Source organism: Oncorhynchus mykiss, chromosome 2 (assembly GCF_013265735.2).
Source record: "Oncorhynchus mykiss isolate Arlee chromosome 2, USDA_OmykA_1.1, whole genome shotgun sequence".
NCBI classification, from domain to species: domain Eukaryota; kingdom Metazoa; phylum Chordata; class Actinopteri; order Salmoniformes; family Salmonidae; genus Oncorhynchus; species Oncorhynchus mykiss.
In genome coordinates, this window is record NC_048566.1 from 93,755,412 (window position 1) to 93,769,065 (window position 13,654).

General features: G+C 40.5%; 1 protein-coding gene across 2 annotated transcripts in view; it reads right to left on the reverse strand.

Moving 5' to 3' along the window:
* Window positions 1-4,231: 4,231 nt before the first annotated feature.
* Window positions 4,232-13,654, reverse strand: part of LOC110502409 (contactin-1a) — a 165,526-nt gene continuing 156,103 nt past the window's right edge. For both annotated transcript variants that reach the window (XM_036959293.1, XM_036959302.1), the window contains exon 25: window positions 4,232-7,259. In XM_036959293.1, the coding sequence (XP_036815188.1) occupies window positions 7,180-7,259 (80 nt within the window). In that variant the 3' untranslated portion in view covers window positions 4,232-7,179. The remainder of the gene's footprint in view (window positions 7,260-13,654) is intronic.

Consider the following 13,654-nt stretch of genomic DNA (forward strand, 5'->3'; position numbering starts at 1 on the left):
CAGAACTACACGGCAGGACCTGGTCAATGACCTGAAGAGAGCTGGGACCACAGTCTCAAAGAAAACCATTAGTAACACACTACGCCGTCATGGATTAAAATCCTGCAGCGCACGCAAGGTCCCCCTGCTCAAGCCAGCGCATGTCCAGGCCCGTTTGAAGTTTGCCAATGACCATCTGGATGATCCAGAGGAGGAATGGGAGAAGGTCATGTGGTCTGATGAGACAAAAATAGAGCTTTTTGGTCTAAACTCCACTCGCCGTGTTTGGAGGAAGAAGAAGGATGAGTACAATCCCAAAAATACCATCCCAACCGTGAAGAATGGAGGTGGAAACATCATTCTTTGGGGATGCTTTTCTGCAAAGGGGACAGGACGACTGCACCGTATTGAGGGGAGGATGGATGGGGCTATGTATCGCGAGATCTTGGCCAACAACCTCCTTCCCTCAGTAAGAGCATTGAATATGGGTCGTGGCTGGGTCTTCCAGCATGACAACGACCCGAAACACACAGCCAGGGCAACTAAGGAGTGGCCCTGTAAGAAGCATCTCAAGGTCCTGGAGTGGCCTAGACAGTCTCCAGACCTGAACCCAATAGAAAATCTTTGGAGGAAGCTGAAAGTCCGCATTGCCCAGCGACATCCCCGAAACCTGAAGGATCTGGAGAAGGTCTGTACGGAGGAGTGGGCCAAAATCCCTGCTGCAGTGTGTGCAAACCTGGTCAAGAACTACAGGAAACGTATGATCTCTGTAATTGCAAACAAAGGTTTCTGTACCAAATATTAAATTCTGCTTTTCTGATGTATCAAATACTTATGTCATTGCAATAAAATGCAAATTAATTACTTAAAAATAATACAATGTGATTTTCTGGATTTTTGTTTTGGATTCCGTCTCTCACAGTTGAAGTGTACCTATGATAAAAATTACAGACCTCTACATGCTTTGTAAGTAGGAAAACCTGCAAAATCGGCAGTGTATCAAATACTTGTTCTCCCCACTGTATATCCCAACCAAAAGCCATCGATTACAGGCAACATTCACTCTGAGCTAAATGCTGGAGCTGTCGCTTTCAAGGAGCGGGACACTAATCCGGACGCTTATAAGAAATCCTGCTACATCCTTTGACAAACCATCAAACAGGCAAAGCGCCAAGACAGGACCAAGATCGAATCCTACGACACCGGCTCTGACTTTCGTCGGATGTGGTAGGGCTTGCAATCTATCATGGATTACAAAGGAAAACGCAAGCCTTCCATACGAGCTAAATACATTCTATGCTCGATTTGAGGCCAGAACTGAACCATGCATGAGAGCACCAGCTGTTCCGTAGGACTGTATGATCATGCTTTCCATAGCCGATGTAAGAGGTTAACATTCACATGGCTGCAGTGCCAGATGCAATTTTTTAAATACAATTTTTATATTTTATTTAACCTTTATTTACCTAGGCAAGTCAGTTTAGAACAAATTCTTATTACCAGGATACTCAGATCATGCGCTGACCTGCTGGCAAGTGACTACACTGACATTTTCAACCTCTCCCTGACCCATTCTGTAATACCAACATGTTTCAAGCAGTTCTTGTGATCAAGAGCGCCAAGGTAACTTGTCTAAATGACTATTTTCTCTTAGCACTCACAAACATTAGCCATGAAATGCTTTAATAAAAGGCTGGTCAGGGCTCATATCAACGCCATTATCCCAGACACCCAGGACCCACTCCAATTCGCATACCGCCCTAACAGATCCACAGACGCAACAATCTCTATTGCACTCCACACTGCCCTTTCCCACCTGGACAAAAGGAACACCTACATGAGGATGCTGTTCATTGATTACAGCTCCTGGTTCAACACCATGGTGTCCTTCAAGCTCATCAGTAAACTAAGGACCCTGGGATTAAACGCCTCTCTCTGCAACTGGATCCTGGACTTCCTGACACGCCGTCCCCAGGTGATGAGGATAGGCAACAACACATCCGCTGACCATCAACATGGGGGCCCCTCAGGGGTGCATGCTCAGTCCCCTCCTGTACTCCCTGTTCACCCACGACTAGATGGTCGCACACGACTCCAACACCATCATTAAGTTTGCAGATGACACAACAGTGATAGGCCTGATCACCGATGATGGTGACCCCATCCACATTGACCATGGGCTGTAGTGGAGCAAGTTGAGAGCTTCACTAAGGAATGATCATGGTCCAAACACACCAACACAGCCGTGAAGAGGGCATAACAATGCCTGTTACCCCTCAGGAGGCTGAAAAGATTCAGCAGGAGTCCTCAGATCCTCAAAAAGATATACAGATGCACCATTGATAGCGTCCTGACTGGCTGCATCACCCCTTGGTATGGCAACTGCTTGGAATCCGACCGCAAGGTGCTACCGGGGGTAGTGCGTACGGCCCAGTACATTACTGGGGCCAAGCTTCCTGCCATCCAGGATCTCTATACCAGGTGTGAGAGGAAGGCCCTAAAAATTGTCAAAGACATCAGCCACCCAAGTCATAGACTGTTCTATATGCTACTGCGTGGGAAACGGTAACAATGTATCAAGTCTGGAACCAACAGAACCCTGAACAACTTCTACCCCCAAGTCTTAAGACTGCTAAATAGTTAACCAATAGTCTCTGCATTTACCTTTTTTGCACCAACTCTTTTGACTCATCACATACACTGTCGTTACTGTTTATTGTCTATCCTGTTGCATAGTCACTTTACCTCTACCTATATGTACATATCTACCTCAATTACCTTGCACCCCTGTACATTGACTCGGTACTGGTACCTGTGTATATAGCCAAGTTATCGGTACTCATTGTGTATTTATTCCTTGTGTTATTTTTTTCTGCTATTTCTCTTTGTTTCTCTCTGCATTGTTGGGAAGGGCCCGTAAGTAAGTATTTCACTGTTAGTCTACACCTGTTGTTTACCAAGCATGTGACAAATACAATTTTATTACATTTGATTTGTTCCATGAAAATGTCCTGAATCCCAAACCTGCAATGTGGATAAAAGCCTGATTGCAGCAGTAAGAGATTTGCCACAATGTAACTGTATTGTGTATACTGAGGAAAAACTGCTTTCTCAATGGAGCTTTCCAATTGAGTAAAACCTAATGCATACCAAGAGGGCAAGGCCTGCACATCAGCAGTTATAGAGCTGACCACCCAGCACCCTCAGCGGTTAAGATCTAGGAATTCAATTGCTTTTCTAAATAGCTTTTTCTAAATAGCTTTTTCTAAATAGCTTTTTATAAATAGCTTATTCTAACACATTCTGAAACTCAGTTGGAAACACAGACATCTACATTTATTGGGAAATACGATTGTAATTTACAAGTTTGTTTGACTCAGTTTAACAATAATTTTACTTTTACTTCCTGGTTCTGATCAGCTGTTTTTCTGCGCTCTCCTACAAGGCGTCCTTGGCCAGAGGTGCACAGTTATTGATTGCTGTGAAAGTTGGGAAAGTCAATTTGATCTAATATTGAACCAGATGGTGATATCCAGGAAACATTGTTTTGAGGGATGTGAAGAATTCAGGGGGTTTAGCCCTGATCAGGACTCAAACTTGGGTCCAGCCAAGACCTTAAATGTTAAGCCAAGATCTCGAAACCTCTTGACAAGCTTGCTAGGTGTTGTGTTAAGGTTGCTTCTACCCACTTCCTTCAGGAGAGTGCGTCCTCACGCTTCTCTGTACTTAGTCCCTCAAGTGGGGCTCCCGAGTGGTGCAGCGGTCTATCGCACTGCATCCCTGGTTCGAATCCAGGCTGTATCACAACTGGCCATGATTGGGAGTCCCATTAGGGCCGCGCACAATTGGTCCAGCGTCGTCCGGGTTTGGCCAGTGTAGACCATCATTGTAAATAAGAATTTGTTCTTAACTGACTTGCCTTGTTAAATAAAGGTTCAATTAAAAAAAATATGTTTAAGTGTAAATTACACCCATCTCCTATGGCCTAACAGGCGCCATCTCAATTCTAACACCAATGTAGCAAATTCAGTGGGTAGCCCAAACTGGGACTCAAACCCAGGTCCACCTTAAATGTTACACCAAGAGTCCAAACCTCTTGACGAGGTCGTTATGTATTGGACTTGAGACTTCAAACTACGAAGTCTTTCAATACTGATAACTTAAAGTCTTGCAACCTAAAGTCATAATCTTAGTTTTCTCATAAATCATGAACAGTTTCACTACATACTTTCGATATATAAAAAAAGAGACATTTCACCTTAAATTAATAGTTACAGTAACTATTATTTTATTGTTCTTTTTAAGTCCAGACGATGAGAGAGTCCAGTTTCACCCCTCCCTCTCAACATGTGTGATTCCTATTCATTACAGTATGAGCAAAGCACTGAACATTATACAGCCAAACACTGCTGCATCATCAACCACAGCGGTAATGTCATCAAACCCCAACCAATCTTACAGTAAGGAATGAGACTGCAGGACTGACCAGTACTGAACCTACTGAATGAGTGAGATTCCTTTAGCCAGTTAAGGTTTTTTCTCTCTAAAACCTTAACCCCCCCCATTATGATGGAAAAATTCCAGAAACCTTCCCCCAAATTCCCAGTTTTCCTAGAAATTCTAGTTTGAGTATTTCTGGAAAAATCAGGTAATTTATTGAAAGATTTCGTAATTTTACAACTACAATAAACTGCCCTACATAGACTTCCCCTTGAGATGACTGGCTTGAGGCAACTAATGAACATGTTAGGCTTATCTAGAGAAAGTACAGTATGCAAACATTATACAGTCTCTGACATAAAGGGATTCCACTCATGACTGAATGAATGTTTATTATTGTTTACCACAAAGGCAGTTGAGTTCATATAAAGCCGATAGGAAGCCTGAATGTATGACTGTACGTTGACTCATTGCAATGTATGTATGGAGTTGTTTTTTTACCATACAGGCCTATACCATTCGTTTCCAATGTCATGCATGTTAGAGAATGTAGTAATAGCAACCGTTTCCATGGCAATCATTTTCTTAGCAACCGTTTCCTTCGAAATAACAAAAATGTTCAAGGCATTCATGCATTTGGCAACACTTTCGATGATTTGTTGCATGAGGGGAAACTGAGAAAAAAGCACTTTGTGGTGGATGTTTTGTTGATATAGTCACAATGTATATAGAAGGAGCGTAGCTTCTGGTCCAGGGAGATACCTGAGCCTTGCGTTAGCAAGCCACACGTAACTCTGTGGGCCAGAGCTGGTAGAAGAATGGCTAGCATCACTCAGTCACACTGAACATGTATCCGCAGAGCAATCAAAAACACAGAACTTTCAGTGGTACATGATCGTAATAAACATCTACTGTTGAACCAGTGGTGGGTCATCAGGATGAAATATATTAATCACAAACATAAACAAAAACAACAACACCAAATGATAATGCATCCCGTATACAGTATAACTCTGATCACACTCTTGTTATTGATAAAAAAATACAAAACAATGTTGCAAAAATAGTAGGACAAATGTATGAGCTTCGGATGGTTATTCTCAGATATTGATTTCGATAGTTTATTTTGTTTCTCTTGTGCTTTGCACCAGTTTATACACAATGATACACGATAATAGCATAACTGTTTTAGGTGCTAGGCAGGTTGTGTTATATGTAATAAAATAGAAAGAACGATTGAAGATTCAGACAGACGTTATAATGTATTACTGCAGAACTGTTAGCACTGAGACTCACACTGAGACGTTGATTAATAAAGATATGAAAACATAGAAAACAGTTAAGACATGAACAAGATGGCAGCATTCTTTACAAAGCACCAGCATTTATAGTCTACCACTGAAGTCTTAACAACAGTCAAAACAAACAACTTTTTGTGATCCGTGTACTCTTTCATGGGATATTCCAACCAGAGCAATAGAATCCTAAGAACAGGACAAAAAGAATGGCAAATACCCATTCTAGAATTCTATTTATGATTCCAAACTCAGTTGAATCATGGTTCCTCCAATTGGACACTTTAACAACATTGGACACACGACGGTCACAGGACAGTTGGGTGTCCTGACAACCAAACCAAATGCACCACCGTTACACATTGTTTATATCATGTTAGAAACTGCAGGTCTGATATGTTTTAAAGCTCATTTCCACAGTTATTCAATACATTCAACTTTTACAAACACACATGTACATGTGCTAAAAATGCAGGCATCACTCTGGCTAAGAAGTTTATCAAGTTTTGTCAGTAAACTCTTTCAGATGCATGCAAACACTTGCAAACTGGTCTCCCATTAATTTAGAGAATGTTATGAGTTGGAAATAAGCATGTTTTTTTGGGAGATAACATCAATGTTTCAGGGAACAACGATGTTACATCGTTAATAGTAGGCTATATGTACTTGTGAGATGGCAAAACCATAAACATTATTGCATATATTATATTGGCATGACATAAATTCCTCTTTTGTCTGATGATGTTTGATAATAAAACTCTGATATATGCCAAGGACCTTGAGTAGAGATTTGATTTGACTCTGGAAGGGGAGGGTATGTTTCACCTTGAAAAGAAAATGTATTCAAAAGTACTAAGAAAAAGCCACCGAAATGTAATTGAAATATAAAGACAATTTAGTAAACCTGTAGACTTATCCTTCACAACTATATCACCTGCTTAGCTTATGCTTTATATGTGGAACGCAAACGTTGTGTCGATGATCCATAAATGTCCCACGTCAAATGAAACACACACTTCCAAGCTACTGCACCTTTATGAATGAACAAGAAAGGCCCTTCTCACAATGTATTTGACAGTTACTTACAGACGTTGTGCAGTGCTTCAGCACTCACACCTCACCCAGTTAGGAGCAAGTCATGGCATTGTGAAAGATAAGTGTAACTGTTTACATATAAGGCATATTGAAAAAGTTGAAAGACTTCCTTTTGACGCTCCTCCTTCAAAGACATTGTAGGTATGATTTAAGAGATATTCCAGATGTCATTCTTCGTCCTTTATACACATTTCTTATTGTGTTTTTTTCTTCTCCACAAACAAAGCCCTATTCCTCGAGGTGGGAAAATGATCCTTTGGCCTTCAGGGTGAAACCAAAGATTGTGGGAACCAAAGTCATAATAGGCGTCAACCTCACAGAGTCTCCTTTGCTGGACTGGGCAGTGTAGACAGAGAAAGATGCACTACATTCAGAGGGCCAGCAGGCACAACATGGCCACCAGGAGCAGAGAGGCCAGGCTGAGGGACTGGGTGACCATGACAGCTCCACCTGGATGGAGATAGATAGAGACACAAAGACACAATGGTGACGTTTCGATTAGGATTGAATTGCATTTAATTACAGTTTTACAGACACAAAGCCAATATTGTGATGTTTCAATGATGTGCGAGTACATTTGTACAGAGATACAAAGCATGTTGGAGACGTTTTAGAGACATTGTGGGGAGACATTTGTCACAAAGTGCTTTACAGTGACTTTACAGCAAATGGTAAAAAGAGAACATACTGCAATCTATGCTCCTATGTGGTTTAGTGGGGACAGCGTTTCAATCACTTTGTGAAGGTCTAATGATTAATGATATCATCCTATGTACCACTCTGAGAGGCCTCTCTCTGAGTGTGTGTGTGTGTGTGTGTGTGTGTGTGTGTGTGTGTGTGTGTGTGTGTGTGTGTGTGTGTGTGTGTGTGTGTGTGTGTGTGTGTGTGTGTGTGTGTGTGTGTGTGTGTGTGTGTGTGTGTGTGTGTGCGTGCGCGCGTGCGAGTGTGTGTGCGTGCGAGTGTGCGAGTGTGTGTGCGTGCGTGCGTGCGCGCGTGTGTGTGTGTGTGTGTGTGTGTGTGTGTGTGTGTGTGTGCGTGCGAGTGTGCGAGTGTGCGAGTGTGTGTGACATGGTGTGACAGGTTCTCTATAAACCAAAGATTGGATTTGAAAGATGTCTGACAACAGACAGTTTTTTCCTAGTGGCAAAATATGAGTGCCAGATCGATGACATGTAAATTACTGGCTGATGCTTGAGGCTGACACTACATTTATTTTCTAAGGGAATTTTCTCTCTGCTCAATCCACAAATCCTACATTCATAAAGGCTTGTTTTTATTTCAATACCACTCCATTGAAAATGCATTTGTGAGCTGCCTGGTCAGAGAGGTGCGTTGTGTAGCCTATTCTTCATTCTTTGGTTGTCCTGGTCATAAAATAGCAGGATTAGTTCCTTGTCCTGTCTGTCAGAAAATAGCAGGATTAGTTCCTTGTCCTGTCTGTCATAAAATAGCAGGATTATTTACTTGTCCTGTCTGTCATAAAATAGCAGGATTAGTTCCTTGTCCTGTCTGTCATAAAATAGCAGGATTAGTTCCTTGTCCTGTCTCTCATAAAATAGCAGGATTAGTTCCTTGTCCTGTCTGTCATAAAATAGCAGGATTAGTTCCTTGTCCTGTCTGTCATGAAATAGCAGGATTAGTTCCTTGTCCTGTCTGTCATAAAATAGCAGGATTAGTTCCTTGTCCTTTCTGTCATAAAATAGCAGGATTAGTTCCTTGTCCTGTCTGTCATAAAATAGCAGGATTAGTTCCTTGTCCTGTCTGTCATAAAATAGAAGGATTAGTTCCTTGTCCTGTCTGTTATAAAATAGCAGGATTAGTTCCTTGTCCTTTCTGTCATAAAATAGCAGGATTATTTCCATGTCCTGTCTGTCATAAAATAGCAGGATTAGTTCCTTGTCCTGTTCATAAAATAGCAGAATTAGTTCCTTGTCCTGTCTGTCATAAAATAGCAGGATTAGTTCCTTGTAATGTCTGTCATAAAATAGCAGGATTAGTGTCTTGTCCTGTCTGTCATAAAATAGCAGGATTAGTTCCTTGTCCTGGTCATAAAATAGCAGGATTAGTCCCTTGTCCTGTCTGTCAGAAAATAGCAGGATTAGTTCCTTGTCCTGTCTGTCATAAAATAGCAGGATTAGTTCCTTGTCCTGTCTGTCATAAAATAGAAGGATTAGTTCCTTGTCCTGTCTGTCATAAAATAGCAGGATTAGTTCCTTGTCCTTTCTGTCATAAAATAGCAGGATTAGTTCCTTGTCCTGTCTGTCATAAAATAGCAGGATTATTTCCATGTCCTGTCTGTCATAAAATAGCAGGATTAGTTCCTTGTCCTGTCTGTCATAAAATAGCAGGATTAGTTCCTTGTCCTGTCTGTCATAAAATAGCAGGATTAGTGTCTTGTCCTGTCTGTCATAAAATAGCAGGATTAGTTCCTTGTCCTGGTCATAAAATAGCAGGATTAGTCCCTTGTCCTGTCTGTCAGAAAATAGCAGGATTAGTTCCTTGTCCTGTCTGTCATAAAATAGCAGGATTAGTTCCTTGTCCTGTCTGTCATAAAATAGCAGGATTAGTTCCTTGTCCTTTCTGTCATAAAATAGCAGGATTATTTCCATGTCCTGTCTGTCATAAAATAGCAGGATTAGTTCCTTGTCCTGGTCATAAAATAGCAGGATTAGTTCCTTGTCCTGTCTGTCATAAAATAGCAGGATTATTTCCATGTCCTGTCTGTCATAAAATAGCAGGATTAGTTCCTTGTCCTGTCTGTCATAAAATAGCAGGATTAGTTCCTTGTCCTGTCTGTCATAAAATAGCAGGATTAGTTCCTTGTCCTGTCTGTCATAAAGTAGCAGGATTAGTTCCTTGTCCTGTCTGTCATAAAATAGCAGGATTATTTCCTTGTCCTGTCTGTCATAAAATAGCAGGATTAGTTCCTTGTCCTGGTCATAAAATAGCAGGATTAGTTCCTTGTCCTGTCTGTCATAAAATAGCAGGATTAGTTCCTTGTAATGTCTGTCATAAAATAGCAGGATTAGTGTCTTGTCCTGTCTGTCATAAAATAGCAGGATTAGTTCCTTGTCCTGGTCATAAAATAGCAGGATTAGTCCCTTGTCCTGTCTGTCAGAAAATAGCAGGATTAGTTCCTTGTCCTGTCTGTCATAAAATAGCAGGATTAGTTCCTTGTCCTGTCTGTCATAAAATAGAAGGATTAGTTCCTTGTCCTGTCTGTCATAAAATAGCAGGATTAGTTCCTTGTCCTTTCTGTCATAAAATAGCAGGATTAGTTCCTTGTCCTGTCTGTCATAAAATAGCAGGATTAGTTCCTTGTCCTGTCTGTCATAAAATAGAAGGATTAGTTCCTTGTCCTGTCTGTCATAAAATAGCAGGATTAGTTCCTTGTCCTTTCTGTCATACAATAGCAGGATTATTTCCATGTCCTGTCTGTCATAAAATAGCAGGATTAGTTCCTTGTCCTGTCTGTCATAAAATAGCAGGATTAGTTCCTTGTCCTGTCTGTCATAAAATAGCAGGATTAGTGTCTTGTCCTGTCTGTCATAAAATAGCAGGATTAGTTCCTTGTCCTGGTCATAAAATAGCAGGATTAGTCCCTTGTCCTGTCTGTCAGAAAATAGCAGGATTAGTTCCTTGTCCTGTCTGTCATAAAATAGCAGGATTAGTTCCTTGTCCTGTCTGTCATAAAATAGCAGGATTAGTTCCTTGTCCTTTCTGTCATAAAATAGCAGGATTATTTCCATGTCCTGTCTGTCATAAAATAGCAGGATTAGTTCCTTGTCCTGGTCATAAAATAGCAGGATTAGTTCCTTGTCCTGTCTGTCATAAAATAGCAGGATTATTTCCATGTCCTGTCTGTCATAAAATAGCAGGATTAGTTCCTTGTCCTGTCTGTCATAAAATAGCAGGATTAGTTCCTTGTCCTGTCTGTCATAAAATAGCAGGATTAGTTCCTTGTCCTGTCTGTCATAAAGTAGCAGGATTAGTTCCTTGTCCTGTCTGTCATAAAATAGCAGGATTATTTCCTTGTCCTGTCTGTCATAAAATAGCAGGATTAGTTCCTTGTCCTGGTCATAAAATAGCAGGATTAGTTCCTTGTCCTGTCTGTCATAAAATAGCAGGATTAGTTCCTTGTAATGTCTGTCATAAAATAGCAGGATTAGTGTCTTGTCCTGTCTGTCATAAAATAGCAGGATTAGTTCCTTGTCCTGGTCATAAAATAGCAGGATTAGTCCCTTGTCCTGTCTGTCAGAAAATAGCAGGATTAGTTCCTTGTCCTGTCTGTCATAAAATAGCAGGATTAGTTCCTTGTCCTGTCTGTCATAAAATAGAAGGATTAGTTCCTTGTCCTGTCTGTCATAAAATAGCAGGATTAGTTCCTTGTCCTTTCTGTCATAAAATAGCAGGATTAGTTCCTTGTCCTGTCTGTCATAAAATAGCAGGATTAGTTCCTTGTCCTGTCTGTCATAAAATAGAAGGATTAGTTCCTTGTCCTGTCTGTCATAAAATAGCAGGATTAGTTCCTTGTCCTTTCTGTCATACAATAGCAGGATTATTTCCATGTCCTGTCTGTCATAAAATAGCAGGATTAGTTCCTTGTCCTGTCTGTCATAAAATAGCAGGATTAGTTCCTTGTCCTGTCTGTCATAAAATAGCAGGATTAGTGTCTTGTCCTGTCTGTCATAAAATAGCAGGATTAGTTCCTTGTCCTGGTCATAAAATAGCAGGATTAGTCCCTTGTCCTGTCTGTCAGAAAATAGCAGGATTAGTTCCTTGTCCTGTCTGTCATAAAATAGCAGGATTAGTTCCTTGTCCTGTCTGTCATAAAATAGCAGGATTAGTTCCTTGTCCTTTCTGTCATAAAATAGCAGGATTATTTCCATGTCCTGTCTGTCATAAAATAGCAGGATTAGTTCCTTGTCCTGGTCATAAAATAGCAGGATTAGTTCCTTGTCCTGTCTGTCATAAAATAGCAGGATTATTTCCATGTCCTGTCTGTCATAAAATAGCAGGATTAGTTCCTTGTCCTGTCTGTCATAAAATAGCAGGATTAGTTCCTTGTCCTGTCTGTCATAAAATAGCAGGATTAGTTCCTTGTCCTGTCTGTCATAAAGTAGCAGGATTAGTTCCTTGTCCTGTCTGTCATAAAATAGCAGGATTATTTCCTTGTCCTGTCTGTCATAAAATAGCAGGATTAGTTCCTTGTCCTGGTCATAAAATAGCAGGATTAGTTCCTTGTCCTGGTCATAAAATAGCAGGATTAGTTACTTGTCCTGTCTGTCATAAAATAGCAGGATTAGTTCCTTGTCCTGTCTGTCATAAAATAGCAGGATTAGTTCCTTGTCCTGTCTGTCAGAAAATAGCAGGATTAGTTCCTTGTCCTGTCTGTCATAAAATAGCAGGATTAGTTCCTTGTCCTGGTCATAAAATAGCAGGATTAGTTCCTTGTCCTGGTCATAAAATAGCAGGATTAGTTCCTTGTACTGGTCATAAAATAGCAGGATTAGTTCATTGTCCTGTCTGTCATAAAATAGCAGGATTAGTTCCTTGTCCTGGTCATAAAATAGCAGGATTAGTTCCTTGTCCTGGTCATAAAATAGCAGGATTAGTTCCTTGTCCTGTCTGTCATAAAATAGCAGGATTTGTTCCTTGTCCTGGTCATAAAATAGCAGGATTAGTTCCTTGTCCTGTCTGTCATAAAATAGCAGGATTAGTTCCTTGTCATGGTCATAAAATAGCAGGATGAGTTCCTTGTCCTGGTCATAAAATAGCAGAATTAGTGCCTTGTCCTGTCTGTCATAAAATAGCAGGATTAGTTCCTTGTCCTGTCTGTCATAAAATAGCAGGATTAGTTCCTTGTCCTGTCTGTCATCAAATAGAAGGATTAGTTCCTTGTCCTTTCTGTCATAAAATAGCAGGATTATTTCCTTGTCCTGTCTGTCATAAAATAGCAGGATTAGTTCCATGTCCTGTCTGTCATAAAATAGAAGGATTAGTTCCTTGTCCTGTCTGTCATAAAATAGCAGGATTATTTCCTTGTCCTGTCTGTCATAAAATAGCAGGATTATTTCCTTGTCCTGTCTGTCATAAAATAGCAGGATTAGTTCCTTGTCCTGTCTGTCATAAAATAGCAGGATTAGTTCCTTGTCCTGTCTGTCATAAAATAGCAGCATTAGTTCCTTGTCCTGTCTGTCATAAAATAGCAGGAATATTTCCATGTCCTGTCTGTCATAAAATAGCAGGATTATTTCCTTGTCCTGTCTGTCATAAAATAGCAGGATTAGTTCCATGTCCTGTCTGTCATAAAATAGAAGGATTAGTTCCTTGTCCTGTCTGTCATAAAATAGCAGGATTATTTCCTTGTCCTGTCTGTCATAAAATAGCAGGATTATTTCCTTGTCCTGTCTGTCATAAAATAGCAGGATTAGTTCCTTGTCCTGGTCATAAAATAGCAGGATTAGTTCCTTGTCCTGGTCATAAAATAGCAGGATTAGTTCCATGTCCTGTCTGTCATAAAATAGAAGGATTAGTTCCTTGTCCTGTCTGTCATAAAATAGCAGGATTATTTCCTTGTCCTGTCTGTCATAAAATAGCAGGATTATTTCCTTGTCCTGTCTGTCATAAAATAGCAGGATTAGTTCCTTGTCCTGTCTGTCATAAAATAGCAGGATTAGTTCCTTGTCCTGTCTGTCATAAAATAGCAGGATTAGTTCCTTGTCCTTTCTGTCATAAAATAGCAGGATTATTTCCTTGTCCTGTCTGTCATAAAATAGCAGGATTAGTTCCCTAGTCCTGTCTGTCATAAAATAGAAGGATTAGTTCCTTGTCCTGTCTGTCAT